Source organism: Asparagus officinalis, unplaced genomic scaffold (assembly GCF_001876935.1).
Source record: "Asparagus officinalis unplaced genomic scaffold, Aspof.V1 AsparagusV1_Un665, whole genome shotgun sequence".
NCBI lineage: Eukaryota > Viridiplantae > Streptophyta > Magnoliopsida > Asparagales > Asparagaceae > Asparagus > Asparagus officinalis.
The window spans coordinates 1-13176 of NW_017972926.1; the positions used below are offsets into that span (position 1 = coordinate 1).

At 38.8% G+C, this 13176-nt stretch overlaps 1 protein-coding gene across 1 annotated transcript; it reads left to right on the plus strand.

Moving 5' to 3' along the window:
- The first annotated feature begins 2532 nt into the window (after nucleotides 1–2532).
- On the plus strand, nucleotides 2533–10244 carry LOC109828048 (transcription factor BHLH148-like). Its single transcript, XM_020395082.1, has 3 exons — nucleotides 2533–4534; nucleotides 4701–4982; nucleotides 9865–10244. Exons 1-3 carry the CDS (start codon nucleotides 4112–4114, stop codon nucleotides 9910–9912), a joined length of 753 nt encoding a protein of 250 aa, XP_020250671.1. The 5' UTR covers nucleotides 2533–4111; the 3' UTR covers nucleotides 9913–10244.
- Nucleotides 10245–13176: the final 2932 nt, after the last annotated feature.

A 13176-nucleotide genomic window follows, 5' to 3' on the forward strand; every position in this document is an offset into this window, starting at 1 on the left:
AGCTGTTATAAACATGCCATACCATGAAGCGAAGTGATTTTGTGTTCTTAATTAAGCACCTAAAAATGGTGAAATTATACCTGTAATTGCCGAAATTCAACAAATCAAGCAAAAATCCGACGAAATCCCATAAGAAAGGCAGTGATTTCCCCAAAATTAGAAGCAATTAGCACAAATCAGGTAGAAATCAAGAACATATACTAATAGAGAAAATATACTAATTCACTTTCAAATTTAAACAAAAATTAAGAACATATACTAATTCAAATTTGAGGATTTACCTTGTCCAGTAAAGATGCAGAATTTTCAACAAAGATCAACCGAGACAACAAAGCCCTAATTTGTAAAATCAAATAAAATTTTCATTAAATAGAGAAAAATGAAAATTTGAAACCCTAGGTTTGATGATTGAAAAGGAGAGAGATAAGTACCCCAAATCACAGGAAGCTAGAGAGGGGATGACCTTTAAATCGACGAACTTGTCGGACGAGAGGAAGTGAAGGAGAGGAGCGGCGTACGGGGGAGTCGACGAGAGGAGGAAACGAAGTCGAGGTGGCTCGCGGACGCGCGGGAGTGCAGGATGGCGAGGAAACCCTAGAACTCAGCGAGAAGTCGATCGGGTGAAGAGCGACTGTATATACGAGAGAAACAAAATAAATGCTCTTTTGTTAAAGTTTGAGTGTGAACTTAAAAAGCCCATAATAAAACCGTCCCTTTACCCCATAATAAACCGTCCCCTTAGTCCATTGTAAAATTTTAGACTAAGCCTAATTCAAGCCCAACGCTTTAGTTTAAAGCGTTGTCTTAGATATATTCGTGACGGTTGGAACTGTCACAGAACCGTTCCCTTAGGTAGCAACGGGAACGGTTTTAAACCGCGCCCCACGAACCGTCCCCATAGACCCATTATGTGGTGATAGATTTGTTGAAATAATGTCAATGTTCTAAAATAATAAGTGCTGATTATTGTCTAGTATTTCTGGTGATTAACACATAGATCTATGGAGAAACAGGATCTCACCAAAGTGTAACTCCTCATTTGTGGATAACAGATGCCTAAGTAGTGAGAGATACAGAAGTCATAGCCAGTAGCTGGTCAGCTCTGTGCTATACTAGCACCCCCAAGACCGCAATATAGTTGATAACTTGCTAAGATGATAGTGTATTGAAATCTATACTCTCATATACCGTCAGTTCTTCATATGGTGTTACATAATGCAACCGTCAGTTCTTCATATGGTGTTACATAATGCAAATGACTGGAAAATACTGTGATTCTGATATATACTATATATATATATATATATTATATTATAGTATATATATATAACTATATATATAATTATATATATATATATATACTATAATTATTACTATATATATATATATATATTTTATACAGAAAAATGGGTATGCTTGGTACCAAGCACAAAAAATTGTGCTTGTAGTGCAGGTGGCATAATCCCCTCCACTCATTCAAATTGTTGCATTCCCCATGCCACTCTTTCAACCTATGTGAATGTGAGTCCCCTATTTGAATGAATGGAGGGGATTGTGCCACCTCACTACAAGCACAAAAATTTGTGACTTACCATATTTCTCTCACTCTCTCTCTCTCTCTCGCTCTTCTCTATATATATATATTATATATATTATATATATATATGTGTGTGTGTGTGATGTGTGTGGGTGAGGGGTGGGGGGGGGGATTGTTCCTAAGGTGACGCTAGCTATCCATTATATAGTATATTATATATACTATAATATATTATTATATTATATATATAGCTATATATATATATATATATGAGTAAGAGAGAGAGAGAGAGAGAGCAGATGGGTATGTTTGATTACAAGCACAAAAAAAGTTGTGCTTGGTAAGTGAGGTTGGCATAATCCATCACTTTATTCAAATGGTTGCATATTCTGGCACTCCTCACCCATACGTAAGTTGTGGTCCCCACATTTGAATGAGTGGAGCGGGATTGTGTCAAATCTCATCCAAGGCTACCCCATATTTCTCATATATATATATATATAGTATTATATATTATATATATGATATATATATATATATAGAGTGAATCTAAGGGTGACACCCTAGGCTCCCAACCTAAGGACGCGGCCTAAATCACTCATTTCCTAATGTTTTTACGATCCGCTCCGTTGAACTTGCATCTACATATTCTTACCAAACCACCAATTTTGGGGCTGAACCCAGTCGGTATTTGACCTTATCCACTCGCTGTAATTTTTAACGGTTCGACCATGAAATAGAACTTTTTCACGGCCAACGACAGGTCAAAACAAGATGGGTATTACCCCAAAATTGGTGTATGTTTGCGTTTAGAACGTGTAGATCAAGTTTAACGGGAGCAGATCGCAAAAAAAATTTAGGAAATGATGTGATTCTAGGCCGACCCAGCTGTCCTTAGGTGGGAGCCCTAGGGTGTCACCTTAGATTCACTTTTCTCATATATATATATATATATATATATATATATATATGAAATTTGAATTTAATCAGAAAACAGTATCACTATAAGTTCATAGAAACAGAGGAGAAGATTTGAATCACGAAAAGTATTATCTCAAGAAGCTGTGCTGCTGATAGAAACATGGTTAACAGTAACAGCAGTACCACCCTAGCGAGAGCACTTGACTAAATTCATATTGCAACAAAGTCGCAATTAATTTTCATAGTCAATGACGACGAGTTGGTGGGAACTAAAGGGAACTATTCATTTTGCTATCACCTTCATCTATCACTCTCAGAAGAAGAATTGTATTATAATCCCCCCATTTGATATCCTAGAAATTGCGTGGAAGTTGTTAATCCCCACATGACATTATTCTAAGTCCTAACACCATCAGTATAATAGCCCTTGACCCATGACATTATCTTGAAACCAATTTTCTTAGGATTGGGACATGTGTAGACATTTGCCAATTGCCATGCGATGTGGTTTCCACAATTGTGACAAATAAAATGATCTGAATTTACCTGCTCAATAACTGATCTAAACTTGACCTGAATTCTGTTTCAAGCTTGGATACTTTGGTGGGATTGCAGTTGTTGATTGAATCTGAGTATCGTAGATTCTGCACTTGATCAAACTCATCATCCGATAAATTGGCTAGGGTTAAGTTTGATCTTTATTGAACCAGGGGCAGTTTAAATCCGAAAACAACAAGTCTTTATCCTTAACTTTTGGCATCAGCTATATGAATCTTATGTTAACAGCTGCCTTTAATCAAGTTCTTTCAGGCCTAACTCTATCATCGTACTATTTGGTAATTAGAATCTTATTATTTCTACTAACTAGTGCATTCAGTTGTCTCCATAACACATGCTCAAATCATCTCATTCGGTATTTCACTTTACTCTCAATGGGAGTTATATCTATCTTTCTACGAAAAATCTATCTTAAGTTTTGCATATTGAGTTCATATTTTTAAACTAATTTTTATCTTGTCTTCAGCGTTTGATCCAAAGTTTGAGATCCATGCATATTCATTAGAACATCAAGTTTAATAGACTAATTGACGAGGTGTGATCCTAAAATAAATTTGTTCTGTAAGGATTCACGTCTGTTAACCTGATACTAACAACTAGGGTAATCCCTTTCCCTCGTTGACTTGTTCATGATTATGTGGACATTTATTTGCTAAAGGAATGTTGATATCTTTAGCCAGATCCTTTTGGATTCCGTAAGCCAGCTCATTTATGGTTCAATTCCTGCGAACACGGATCAAAGCTTAACGGATAAAGCCCGACCCGACCCGTTATCAAACCCAAAACAACTACTTTTCTTTGACCATTCAAGCAATAGCGTTTCTAACTACTAAGACCGGGTGGACGCGGGTTGAAAAGAAGCAGACAGCGACCCCACGTGATGAAAGTTGGTGATCATTAAACTTAAAACGTGTTGTTTTGTGTTAACGCCACGCTTGACCGATTCCAAAATCTAACCCCCAATTCTCCACATTGACCACGTGCTTCAAAAACAAGCGGGCAGTCCCACTGTCTAAAATCTAGTCCTTTTGTCCTAAATTATATATTAGCAAAGGCATCAGAATCCTAATAATCATAAACCGATCGCTACCAAAAATGGACCTCTTCTCTCCTTCCTCCTCCCCTCCTCAACAAGAGATGTGCCCGTGGGACTTCTCACCGGAGCTCTTGGATTTCATCGGTGCCAGCTCCGACGTTCTTTCTCCTCTGTCAGAGTACTCCGGCATTCTTTCTCCTCTGTCAGAGCAACCGTCTGCTGTGCCTCGTAGCGCATTTGTGAGCTACACCAGACCGGAGTTTCATGATTCGTCAGACTTCTTGAGCTCACAGGCAAATAAGAAAAAGAACATTCATCTTAGAATGATTGATCTCTTACGAAGAATTCCAAGAGATCGACTGGAAGCTAGGACTGGTGAGTATAGCCCAGGGTTTCGACATATGATGAGAGAGAGGCAGAGGAGAGAGAGGTTGAGCCAGAGCTATGCTGATTTGCATTCCATGCTTCCCTATAGATCAAAGGTATTTCTTCGTACTGTGACTTCAAAGAAATCAACTGCACTTTTGAATTCTTTTTTTCCCCCTCTCCTTACTTGATTCTTTTTCTATTTATCAAAGAAATCAACTGCACTTTTGAATTCTTTTTTTCCCCCTCTCCTTACTTGATTCTTTTTCTATTTATCAATAGGGTGATAAGAACTCGATAGTACAGTCGGCAGCTCTTTATGTTAAAGAGCTCAAAGGAGTGAAGGAGGAGCTATTAAAGCGCAATGAGGAGCTCAGGATCAAAAGTGTGGAAAATTCAAGTTTAGGAGGGGAAAAGATCAAGATTAGACTGGATCCAGCGTCTACCCTTGATTCCATGATTGGTGCTCTTCAATGCTTGAAGTCCATGGATGCTAAGGCTAGAGCTATTCAAACCGAGTTTTCTGGCAATGAGTTGATGGCCATCATCAACATTGAGAGCAAGGTTAGCCATGAAAACTAAATTCTAAATATTTGATATGGATTCAAATGCATAAGATTTCAAACAGTTATATACATTGGATTCTAATTGAAGATTAAATATTTTTTTCAGAATTCAGTGATATATATTTGAATCCCTAATCATGTTCATAAATTTACAAATTCTAGGGCTACCCCCACCCCCAACCCACCCACGCACTTCCTGCTTTTTGTCTTTTAACATGTATTTACCTTTTTCACCTAATTGCAAAGATATGGGGGCAGATATGCAAATATAAAATGATGATAATAAAGGTGAATGGCCATTTAAGGGACTTGCTTTTTGTAACGTGATAGGTGTACTAGAGCTCCAATAACCACAAAATGATTGAATAAATTTTCAAATTAAACGCATTTAATGTTTTTATTAACAAATTCGACCCACTCATTTTATTTCTCAAAACCGACGCATTTCGTGGCCACATCAGCAGCGTGGCCACGAAATGAGTCGGTTTTTTTAATGACGCCTCTAAATAGTCAGGGTTGCCAACTCCGACTATTTAGTTATGTACAAGCTAAATCAGTCGGGGTTTCCAACCCCGACAGTTTTAGTGCCCTGTCTAATTGGTCAGGGTTGGTAACCCTGACTATTTCGAAAGCCCATTTCCCAAATTCGACCATATGACAGAGAGCTCTGGCTCAGTCACCGAAGGAGCTGAAAACGGTCGGGGTTGGGAACCCCGACCATTTAGCATAAGGGAGTTTTCCTACGCCAAAATGGTCGGGTTTGGAAACCCCGACCGTTTCGTGTATGTGCACAAAATCGTCGAGGTTCCCAACCCTGACCATTTAGCAGACTCTACTACACACACTTTGAGCTAGAAATTCAAACTCCTGCTGTTACATATCAATCCACAATGCAATCACAATCACAATAACACACATATCAATCAGTAATCTCAAATAAAAATCCATAATCATTCGGATACATATCATGCAATTCACATACTAACAATCAATACTCAATCGAATACATAATATTTAGTTTCAAAAGCAAACATCCCATCAATACTCAATCAGATACATAATATTCAGTTTCAATCGGATACAACTCCCTTTCCTCTCCCTCTCCCTCCCCCTCTCCCTCTCCCTCTTCCCCTGACATGTTCACCTTCAACGTGAGCTCGGATGAGTTCCTCGTCTGGTTGTGTGTGAAGTTGGGAGTGCATGACATCCTCATCGACTCGAACCGACTGTGAACATCCGGCGTGGGCCTGCTGTGAGCCGCTAGCTTTATCATGTGTACCGCTTGAGCCTGCCCCCGTGTGTCCTCGGAACCGTCGACGACCGTACTCAATTGGTCACTCCTCACGGTCATCACGTCTTACATTACGCGTCCTCTGAAGAGCGGACCGAATCTTTTTGATCATGCGAATGAACGTGTTCCTCGGCCCTGGCTCGGTAGTCGTTCGGATTGTATCATGTGCCATAGTAGAAAGTTCTTCGAGCTCTTGTACCTATAAGATAAAAACCCCAAGAAAAATATTATGATTTGGATGATAATAAAATAAAACTCACAAGATAACTTTATATTTTGTTTATACACTTACCAACTCTCTCTCAACTAGACCTCTTGGTATGTACTTCTTAGGAGCTTTGTTCTCCTGAAATATCCATCGGCGAGTAATCCCCCAATACCACCGCAAATACACACCTAGGTCAGGTGCGTCAGCCCTCTCCATCACCAACTATTCTTCCCTCCAATAACACCTCCCGATGTAAGCTTGGTGAATATGTTCCCAATCTTGACGATGTGCATCTTTTCTGGGATTTCTCTCTATTATCTCTACAGGGTCCGGGATATGTTGTCGTAGCCCAAATTGTCGGAGCACACGATCGGGTACGTGCATCTCGATAATCTCAAAACATATGATCGGAGCGCGAGCACGCCATTCATCCGGCTCTTCTCTGCATATATCCGGTAGTGACTCTAAAACTAGTTCATATGGCATCCACTTGACCTATAAAAAGATAAAGCAAAGCAGATTTTAGTAATAAATGATGTAATGATTAATTTTTTTTAGATATTATGATTTAATACATGTTCGTCCTCCATTTGATCGAGATCGTTCTTATAGAAGTTTTCATGGCCCTTTGGTGAGGTATGCCAAGATCTGGATACATTCCATCTATTTTATATACAATGAGTTAGTATAAATTGAAATAAATGTATAAAATTACATGTAATGATATTTTTTTAAATAACTTAGTAATACCTGCAGCCTAACGGAATATGGCCATCAAGAGCACGTGCCTCCCTCAAATCTGGGCAACCCAAATGCAATCTCTCCCAATATCATATCTGTAGCAGAGTAAGACAACCCTTAAATTCTTTGTTTTGAACAAGAGCCACTTTGGTCATCTCCCTATACAGATACGCTAACACGGCACTCCCCCATGACAATCCACCACAATCCACAAGATCCTCCAGGAGTGGCAACCACCTCATGTGCACCGAATCATTCGTGGAATCCGAAAAGAATAATACCGATCATGTGAAGTATGTATGCACGGACATACATCTTGACGATCTCCTCGGTCGCATCGATCGGAACATTCATGTAATTGTTTCTCAACCATTCAAGCTTGATCCTTCCACCCCTCATGTGAGGAACTTGACTTAGCAATGCTTCACACTTCCCTGACCAGTCGAAGTCGTCCCTACCTGTGACAGCATCTCCATCCACTCTAAGTCCAAGCAAAACCTAACATCCTGCAATATAATCATCGACTCTCCTTGGCGCAGGTGGAACGTATTTGTCTCGGGCCTCCATCGTTCAACCAGTGCTGTCAAGATAGCCCAATCAAGTCTCACCTGTTTAATTTGTGAGCACTCAAAGAAGCATGTTTGACGGACATAATATTGGACATGTGGATCGGTCAACTCCCAGCTCAAATGTGCACGAGTATGATCAACGATAGTAATGCTCGGGGCTTGCATATAATAAACAATACAAATGTTCAGTAACAATCAATAACTTAGAATAATTGATATGATCAAAAATGTAATTTATAACTATCAATCTAATTACATCTCCACTGTCAATCTTCGCGAATCGATGTCGAGGTTGGTCATAAAGGACCTCATACGTCAATGGTCCCGCCTCTATATCTACACATATGATGATATAAATGAAGTAGAATATAATGAAGTAAAATAAAAGTTCAAATTTTGAATACAAATTGCATGTTGTCAATTGGTGCACTATCTTCATCTTCACCATCAGATGTGTCACTTCTTTCATCCTCTTCATATGAAGGTGCACCACTGTGATATTGAAATTGAGTCCGCTGCATTTCACTCGAAGAAGAAAGGAAGCCTTATGAAGGTGCACCACTGTGATATTGAAATTGAGTCCGCTGCATTTCACTCGAAGAAGAAAGGAAGCCTTTAGACTCAACTCCCAAATCTAACATGCGTGAGAATTCTCCTGGAGGGTTTGGCCCGTCCTATGTGGCATCGTTTTAATAAATAATTCTACCGTTGGTTGTGACTTGCTCAAATTAAACAAAATACTTATCGAATGATCGTTTGCGATCTCAACTGCGGACGTTCTAGCATAAGATATCGGCCAATTACATATTATTTTTAGTCGATACTCTCGTGGGTCAATTGTCGTAACTCGATGCAATTCATTAACCAAGTCAAGGTAATTATATGATTCCGATATCATTAACGGGATTGTCACTCCTCCGACGTACATTGGCATATTATTCATTCCATAATTAATCGTTCCACCATTAGAGCAAGCAATAAAAATCATATTGTTCAACCTATGCAAAACAAAATTATATCATTTAAATGCAAAAAATTTAAAAAAATATTATCAATTACAACCTTAAAACCCAATTACAACCGTAAACCCCCAAATCCCAAACCCTAAAATTGATCCCCAAATCCTAAACCCTAAAATTGAGTATTCTATGCCCCAAATGTTTAATTTCAACTATAACAAGAATAAATTTTCTAAATAAACCACTACAAATAGAGTTTAAACACTATAAATTCGTTTTGGAGAGAAAACCCTAGATTTCTACATGTTAAAAGAGGAGAGAAGGAGAGAAAGTACCTGTTAGATCTTTCACGATGAAATTCCGCACAAGAATGGCGTTGAAATGCGTAAGTTTTGGCTTGGGAGACGACAATGACGGAGAGAAGCGACTGGGAACTCGCTGAGAGGCGACTAAGATCGTGGAATAAGGGCTGAGAACGACCTGGGGGGTTTATATAGGCGACAGGACCCAGAATAAAATAGTCGGGTTTGGGAACCCTAACTATTTTCCTTAGCCAATTTCGACTCGTCGGCTGGGTTGGGTGGATAGTCTTTGCTAAATGGTCGTGGTTGGCAACCCCAACATATTAGACATGGCCCTAAATTAGTCGGGTTTGGAAACCCCGACTATTTTAGCTTGTAGATAGCTAAATAATCGGAGTTGTCAAACCCGAAATAGCTAAATAGTCGGGGTTGACAACCCCGACTATTTAGAGACGTCATTAAAAAAACCGACCCATTTCGTGGCCACACTGCTGACGTGGCCACAAAATGAGTCGGTTTTGAGAAATAAAATGGGAGTAGGTCGAATTTGTTAATAAAAATATTAAATGGGTTTAATTTGAAATTTTGTTCCAAAATGATTCCTTAGTTTACCGTTTAGTTGGTTGTTAATTTTCTAATTGATCTAGAATCTCATATACAATTGCTTTAGAGGTCAAATTACCCCTAAATTGTAAACTAGAAAAAGAAGAAATATGTAATTTAAATAGTGAGTGGGTCTTTATGCAACATTGCCTTTTTTAATGTTTTTGATTAATTTAATTAATCTCTTTTGTTATGTGAATGATGTAGGTTGGGTCAAATGAGCTGGAAAGAGCTTTGATGGAAACTTGCCGATAGAAAAAAAAATTAATTCCATATTTCTGTTTCCCGGAAGCAGCTAATTTGGCACGTGAATAATGCTTAATTTTGGGTCCTAATCAAGTGATTAATTTTATTTTCCAACTAGCATGTTCTCAATTTTCCCCCTCTTTTCTCCCCTCTTCCTGACAAGGGTTGTTGAATGCTGACTTATCATGGGCCCCTCATCTTTTCTTTCTTATTTTTTAGCCAAGGGAAAAAAATAAGGATAATCAAATGCTGACGTTATGATTTGGTGGCTCCTATTGTCATCTCAAATGTGTACTTGAAATTTACTTTTTCTTGTATCAATTCGAAGCTTATGAAAACTATGGCAGGTTGCAACTTCATAGAGGTTTTTTTTCGATCCGTTCCATTGATTCTAACATGAGTAATGCTACAAGGACCCAAACGCATGAGACAACGAAAGGGACAGGTGAGGTGTTCTCTCCTCATTGCTCCATGCACTGTTTATAAACAGTATAGGGAGGAATGGGGAGGATGAACAGTGCATGGAGGAATGGGGAGGGGACACCTCCCCTGTCCCCTCCCTTGTCCCATGAGTTTGAGTCCTTAGGGAATTTCCCTTCTAATATTATCCAAAATAAAAAAGTAGTGGAAATTTATTTTTAATAATAAATGAGTGTTAAATATTGAATGAATGTTTATTTTTTACTGGTCAAGTTAATAGATATGATTAAAAAAAAAGGTAATATATCCACTATTGTTTGGTAGCGGGGTCTGTTCTCCATTATCAAAAAATAAGGGAGAGATCCTTACTTTTTAGGGAAAAATGCTTCTAGCCCTAAAACCAAAGAAAACGTGCCCCCCGCTCAAAGACTTTTTCAACGGGTGTTTTGCCCCTAAAATTCGTCACGATTTTCTTCCAGCTCTCAAAACGAATCCCCAGGCGAAACGTTGTTTAAACCCCTCACGAAATGTTCAAAATACCCCTAGATAGTCTGTAACCGTCGCCCTCTCACGTCGGGAATATGACGTTGATACTGTAGCATTAATTGGTGATTAGAATGTTTTTTTTTTGGGGGGGGGGGGCACATTTTCCTCCAATTTTTCATCATATCTATTCCCCTTCCCGCTGTAATAAAATTGATGAGTTCCTCCTTATTCTATTACCTCAACTACTATGTTCCTTCCACTTAATTCTCCGCGGTAAAATCCTCTTCAATTCTTCAATCCCTGTAATAAAATGACGGATGTATCTCTTCTTTGCGTGGTAACGAAGGCAAAAAGCAACAAAGATGGTGACGGTGTATTCGTTGTTATCAAAGAGAATACAGAAATAATCAGCTTAAAATATCAAATGTCAGAAAGGCTTAAAATACCAATGTAATCTCTTTCACTGAAGTTCATGTGCGAAAGGGAAAAGAAATCAATATTTCAATTGACAATGACGATGACGTAAATTTGATGTTCGAGTATTGTCGTCGTAATCGTTTTATAGACGTGAATTTGTATGCTACCTCCGCTGAGGAATCCTCAACTTCGCAGAACACGCAGACTATGCCAGAAAATGCGTAGGCATTACACTTCAGATTTCCTTATGAGTTCACTGATAGGTTTTGCCACTAGTTGTTAACATTATGCATTGGTTGCTGAGGTTATGAGTTGGTTATCAAGGTTAGGTTAAGGACTGGTTGTTAAGGTTTGGGTTCTTTAGCTTATTTCATGAAATAGGTTTAAGATTTTTTTTCTAAGGTTATGAGTTCGCTGTTACATATACTAGTTGGTTGCTATGGTTAGGTGTTCGCTATTGGCTGTTAAGTTTATGAGTTGGCTGTTAAGGTTAGGAGTTCGTTGCTGAGGCTATGTAATTTTTTGCTTCTTCAAGACCATTCCGATAGAAAATTCGCGATGAGCAGATACCACGTTCACCCATACCTGTAATGAAGAGCTATTCCTAATGACAACCTCACTGGCGACTCGATCATGTTGCTGGAAGACATGATTAACCACCAAACAAAGATCCCAACTGAGTGGCTGACCGCCATACGTGAAGTTAGTCAGAAATTTGATAGTGATGCTGAAGTTAGATTAACATTTTAATACTATTCAATTGCTAAACGGTTCGAGTATGATTTTTACCACAATGAACAAAGGCGCATAAGAGTTTATTGCTGATTCAAGCACACACATGGTTGTCCTTGGATGTTGTTTGCTTCCTCGCTTAGAAATTCGACGATCATTATGTCCATAAAGAATTTCGAATCTACCCACACCTGTGGTTAACATGGAGCAAATACTGGCAACTCAAGGGCATCAAGGAAGTTCATTACTGGCCAAATACAAGCTATTTTGAACGTTAGGCCAGATCTTCGTGCAGTTGATATCTAGAACGACATGCTCTCTAATTTTGGCATCAAGATTAACTACAGTAAAACGTGGTGGTGCAAGGAGACAGCTCAACAGGACCTGTTCGGTGACGATGATGAGGCTTACGATTCACTGAGATAGTACATTCTTTTTTATTCTTAACAGGACCTGTTCGGTGACGATGATGAGGCTTACGATTCACTGAGATAGTACATTCTTTTTTATTCTTCTGAAATCACTTTTACATATTGGTTGCTAACTATATGTATTAGTTGTTAAAGTTATTGGTTCGTTGTTAAGTATACGTGTTGGTTGTTCAGGTTGAAGATCAATTGTTATGGTTATGAATCCGTTGCTAAGGTTACTGCTTTGTTGTTATATTCATGCAGGTATCAATCCATGGTGCATGCAACTAATCCATGGCATTGTGTTGTTATTGATGCTGATGACGGGAGGTTCATGCGATTGTTCATTAGTTATAATGCCTGTAATTGAAAGGTTCATTGCTGGGTGTAGGCCTCTATTATTTTTGGATGAAACATTTATTAAAGATCGTTACAAAGGCATACTACTTAGTGCCACTGGGTATGACGGCAACCAGAGAATATTTCCCCTTGCTTATTGCGTATGCGATCAGGAGAATGAGGCTAACTAGAAATGGTTCTTATAAGGATTGTGGACGTTACTGTATGATAGGAAAAATCCTTACCAACCTCCACATCGGCTGGTGATGATTTTCGATGCCGACAAGGGTATTAGGATAGCAGTCGAGGAATTCTTTCCAGATACTTTCCATTCAAGGTGTGTTCTGCATCTAGTCGAGAATTTCAGAAAGAAGATGAAGGATTTTGGGCACAAGGCAAATGTCGCCACTACGTTGGGTGAGCTGTTATAATCTACGGCTTATAGGTACATAATTTCTGAATGGGATGA

Coding starts and splice junctions, on each gene's coding strand:
- LOC109828048 (XM_020395082.1), top strand. CDS start 4,112: ATGGACCTCTTCTCTCCTTCCTCCTCCCCTCCTCAACAAGAGATGTGC. Junction 4,535..4,700: donor TGCTTCCCTATAGATCAAAG/GTATTTCTTCGT, acceptor ATTTATCAATAG/GGTGATAAGAACTCGATAGT. Junction 4,983..9,864: donor TCATCAACATTGAGAGCAAG/GTTAGCCATGAA, acceptor TGAATGATGTAG/GTTGGGTCAAATGAGCTGGA.